Below are 5340 nucleotides of genomic sequence, written 5' to 3'. Positions count from 1 at the left end.
TTAGCGAGTGCTTGGTAAGCGCTAGTGATGGATAAACTAGACTATGCAGACAATCACTCTACTGAGTTCTTCATCTTCTCCCGTCAGTCAGCCAGGTGTCTGGATTCATAGGTCTATTGAAAAATCATTTTCTCTGTCTGATGTTCCTTTCTTAGATTACTTTTTGAAAGTGTACAGGAGTTAAGTTAATCCCTGTATATGTCACACAAACATCAAACCATCCAAAATAACATGGTTGGACCATGTTAAAGAGCCTTCCTCATTATCTATCATGGCTGACCACGATTACAGTATTGGAAAGAGGTCAGTTAGCCTTGGTGGGTAAAGCTTCTCAGTCCATGAATGAATCATGAGCACTAAATAACTGCCCACAGTTTTCCCTTGTGTATCATTTCCTTTCTCCAGCCCTCTTTCATGAAGGATAATCCCAGAGTGACCTAGAAAACATTTAAACTCAACCTGGAGGAAGCTGCTCCATTTCCAGCAGCTGGCAACCAATCAGGACAGGCGAACTCACTTCATCCTCCTCCCAGAAGAAAGTAGAGAATAAGTCTGAAATGTTTGAGAGCTCCAGTACCCCAGGATTACTGTTTATGCATTTCCTGGGTCCTTAGTGACAAGGTCTGCTATAGAGGTAGGGATGTTCAGGTCTGTGAATCTCCACCCTGCTCACAACATGATGTAGTCCCTTTGTGTTACATGAGTACGGTCCAGGTGCTTAAAGAGTGTTTACCAGGTCACAGACAACTCAACCCCGAGCACATGTAAAGTGCTTCACTGTAGAAAGTCCTTGGCTGGGTCAAGCTGCATACAGTAGGACAGGTTAGGAACAAAGTACAGCAGCCAGCGGTGATAGGACCAGATGCTCTGGTGTCATCAATCACCATGACACTGAGCATTAGTTATCCACAGATTCACACACAAGAAGTATTCCAGAGAGAAAAAATCCAAATTAACACCTTAGCTGTCAGCAATGTATGTAAAATCAACATATATGCCTTTAATATGCAAGGGTAGTGCTCTAACATTTTTTTTTAGTATTTTCTATTATTTATTCAAAATGTGTTTTATTTTAAAAGAAAGCTAATGTAGGGCATATAAGTTATATCTAAGTAAAATTATTTACATTGAATAACTAGAGTTAATTTAACTAATTTATGAAATACAACACACGACACCAGGAGGAAAAATGTATTTGCTTAAATTTTAAGCCCTTTATTTACTACAACGCAGAACGTTTTACTTTTTGACATCAGTGGGTTTGGTGGGTTTTGGTTTTGTTTTTTGACATTTTTCCTTATTCAACAGAAAATAATAACCATTAGTAACATCAGTAAATTAGAGAAACTAGAGAAACAATTCTCTTTTGGAATGAGACTTCAACAACTGGCCAGCAAATCCTTCTTCCTGCCCGATATCTGCAACATAGGAATATCCACAAACAAGCGTGGACAGTGATGAGCCAGGGTAGACAAAGCTCTCATTTTTTACATAGGATAGTGACAAAATTGCCTCTAGCTACTGACTGGATGTGCCCGTCCAAAATTGCCCCGAGACCCAGAGAAATTACTATTTCCTTATGCATTGTGCAATGATTTCTCCAAAAATCTTCTCATGCTCATAACAATGTCATCCAGACACCCTTTGACTTCAGTGCATGACATACAAATGGCCACATCCATCACACACACATAAATAATGAAGGGACTCATGAGCTATGCAAAAATGAAAAGAAATAACTTGATTTTTTTGGCAATACCCTAGTGAAAAATACATATTTCTTGGCAACTATCCAGTTTTGGAAACAATATCCAGCTATGACCCAATGAGGTCTGAGAGCTTCCTCCTGGGTTTGCACTCATTCGGGCCTGTCTCCAATCTCATGCCTTCTTTCTCTGGCATACATTCCAGTCTTTGGAAACATAAAATGCCCCTAGACAAAGTGCCCTTCTCCAAAAAGCATCCCACTCAAAGATCCTGACTCAAATCTTAAATTAATGTAGGCAGGCGTGGGGGCTCTTAGGAAATGTCCTCAGAATGACACATGTATGCAATGTTAAAGACACTTGATAGGTCTGCATGCCACCTTATTATTAAATTAAAAGCACCTGTATATTTATATGATGCATCCAATGGCTTAGATATTAGGATTCTAGAAATAATACATGTCTTATAGCAAAAAATATACATATAATAATCCACCTATAGTTTATATAAATGATGAAATGTTTTGAATATATCTATATATCTATATATATATACACACATATATACTCTGTGTATTTGCGGGATCAGGCACGCAAATACTACAGTCCTTCATTGGCTCTTCCATGTCAGTGTCAGAGACACTAGATTTCAAAGTCTTATGGACTGGAACAAAGGTCATCGCTGAGGACAGAGGACTGGCTTGATGCATCTTCCCTTATGAAGGACCAAGTTGGCTGGACAGTGGCAACCTGCGATGCATGGCTTATTGCATGGGCCAATCTCATTCCAGTTGTCACAGGTCTTCACACAGCCCGGGCCACAGGTATCGTACACAGCCCCGTGTTTGCACTGAGTAGCTGAAAAGAGGAAACAAAGCGGTTGTGAATAACAGGCCACGCTAGCTCACCCTCTTTCCGAGACAAACCTTGTGGGCTCTGCCACAAAGTTCAGGTTTACATTTCAATGAGGGAATAAGGAACAGTTTACATTCTGTGAACATTAGGGGAATGAACAAACCCAAAGGCCCAAAGACCTGTCTCCTGGGCCAATGAACCTGAAAACAAAAATGATAGTAATCAAGGCCTTCCATTCCCAGGTAAGAGAGATCAAAAATTTGTAAGACTGTTGGGAAATTAGTAAGATTATTTATTTATTTACTAAGAATACCATGACAATTTAACCATGAATAATCAATCCTTCCTGTTACTGAGTTATGATGAAGAAAATCATTACATACAACTATTTAAATATCCAAAGTATGGAATTACACACAGAAAAAAATTTGAGAATGTTGGAAATACGTGGCACATTTTAAGTCAAAGTGATCATGTATTGAATGAATCAACTTGAGGCAAATTAGAGAAAGAGTGGGATAGTTCCGGATGTAGAAGAATCAGATGTGTGACCACAGAAGGGCAGCTGGCTGGGTCAGAGAGTGCAAAGGGGATATGATGACTTAGGTGAGTCCTACCAACTTGATATCTTTGTTAACTTAGAACTGAAATGATCTGGATAATATTTTCTGAGATACTGAAAATCCATGAAAAGACTTATCAGAAAACAATAATAAAAACATTCTGGAAGATTCATGACCTTTCCAATTGTGTTAGCCCCAATGACAAAGAATGGAGCTGTGACTCCTTCTCAGCAATGGGAATCAGACACATGTAGGAATTCAGAGCAGGGATTCTCCCAAAACACCAACAAGACTCCACACTTCATTTGAAATTACTTCAAACAAAACTAATAACATTAGGAAGTAGATTTTCCTTGGTTTAATTTCTCTGTTTTAGTTTGTGCAGTGTGAAGACAATACCCACTGAAGGACTGATTCTGCAACCATAAACTTTAGAACTGTTTGTTTTTACAGACCTTACTTTAAGTCTTTTGAATGATATATTTAAAATTACCATAAGCATTGATATTTGTCCATATTTAACTAATAGTGAGTTAATAAGAAACAAGTTCTATGATGGCCCCAAGAATGTCCATAGCTCTAGTTAAAACCAAATGAGCAAAGATGTGGCCAGTCAGGAGTTACCAATTGTTTCTCATACATGCTTCCTTATCATGAGTTGTTTGGAACAATTTTGAGAATCATTTGAATGTTACCAACTATAGAATATTTTCCTCTTGGGCAGATGAGATGGTTCCATGGGTCAAGTGATTGTTGTACAAACATGAGGACTTTAGTTCAAGTTCCCGACACCCCAAGGCTGGATGTGGTAGCACATGTAAGTAACCACAGCACAGGGGAGAAAAGACAGGCAGGTCTTTGGAGTTTTCTCACCAGCTAATGTAGCCACATAGAAAGACACACAACATTGACCTCTGAACTCCACACATGTACATATGTGCAACCACACACATGAACATCTAGTTACACACACAAACATTTGACTTCAAAATTGTTTTTTCCATGGGTCCCTATTAAACCATGGCATATTTACTTAGCATCTAGTCTCTTATTCATCCATATGAAAAACTGGAAATTATTAAATATAAACTGTTATCAACCACTTGTCATCTGTCTGATCCACATCAGAGAATGAGTTACTAGTGACTATTACCTGTCATTATATTGCAACTGTTTTATTGATTCCTATGGCTGGCTTGGCCTCTTAGCTTTTTGAGGTGTCTTCTCAACTGTCACTTCCTCTACCCTTTTACACATTCTCTACCCTTTTACACTGTCTCTTCCTCCCTTCTTCTTTACACCTGCTTTGACCTGAATGGTCTAGTGTTTACAATCTGTCAGTGGAATGTAATCTTGCTGAGAACAGAGCTTTCTGCCTGGTCTATCACTATAGCTTAACAAACTAACTCATTTTGGCAGATACAGAGCATGTTCAGCATAAAGGCCATCAGTAAATACTTGCTCAACAAAGGAATGAGGCAGGCGAGTGGACATTTATGCTTGTCCTTTTGAATCCATTCCACCCTTCTTTACTTGTCCTGTGCTGTGCTCTGTCCTCTATGAGCAGATGCTTTCTTTGCATAGGTACCACCACTGAGACTGACGGGAATAGAGTGGGGGCAGATGCTTCTACCCCTCACATTGGCCTGCAGTTGGTCACCATAGGCCATTTCTCCTTTCAGAAAGTCTTCATTACAAGACTCTCTCTGTCCCCAGTCTCCAAGAGTGAACTCCTCCCTGGCCTATTAGGCCCAGAGGAGGTAACAGCTTGTCTGTTATTAATAAAGGACACTGTGCTTCTCTTTATTAGTTCTTTACAGCCTATTCATAACCTTGAAAAGTCTTTGTCTCTTAAACATACTTTCATTAATTTGAGTGTGCCTAGATGTAAAATCATACAGTGAATAAGAAAACCACTCTTCTATCCCCAAGTGCTATATGTCATGACCTCCAGTCACAGCATAATTTTACATTCCATTGGTTAAACTTTTCATAATTTACTTCTACTCCTCAGGCTGTCAGGAAACACTTAGATCCGTGATGGGGGAATGTCTTTCTGTATGCTGCAAATATGTGTTGCTCTGATTGGTTGATAAATAAAGCCGTTTGGCCTATGGCAAGGCAGCTGAGAGGCAGGGTGGGAAATTCAAAGAGAGAGACAGAAAGAAAGTGAGGAGACACCAGCGAGCTGCCCAAGGAGCAACATGTGATGGGAC

The 5340-nt window shown here is 39.4% G+C and overlaps 1 protein-coding gene across 1 annotated transcript in view; it reads right to left on the bottom strand.

Annotated features, from left to right (window-relative positions):
* Positions 1–1190: 1190 nt before the first annotated feature.
* The window catches only part of Bmper (BMP binding endothelial regulator), a 257107-nt gene continuing 252957 nt past the window's right edge, over positions 1191–5340 (bottom strand). Inside the window, exon 15 of the mRNA XM_059266725.1 lies at positions 1191–2564. Coding sequence (XP_059122708.1) covers positions 2383–2564 — 182 coding nt within the window. The 3' untranslated portion in view covers positions 1191–2382. The remainder of the gene's footprint in view (positions 2565–5340) is intronic.

The sequence above is a fragment of the Peromyscus eremicus genome, chromosome 7, assembly GCF_949786415.1.
Source record: "Peromyscus eremicus chromosome 7, PerEre_H2_v1, whole genome shotgun sequence".
In the NCBI taxonomy this organism is placed as follows: domain Eukaryota; kingdom Metazoa; phylum Chordata; class Mammalia; order Rodentia; family Cricetidae; genus Peromyscus; species Peromyscus eremicus.
Note: the sequence above shows the minus strand (reverse complement) of the source record. Positions and strands in the feature narration are given on the sequence as shown.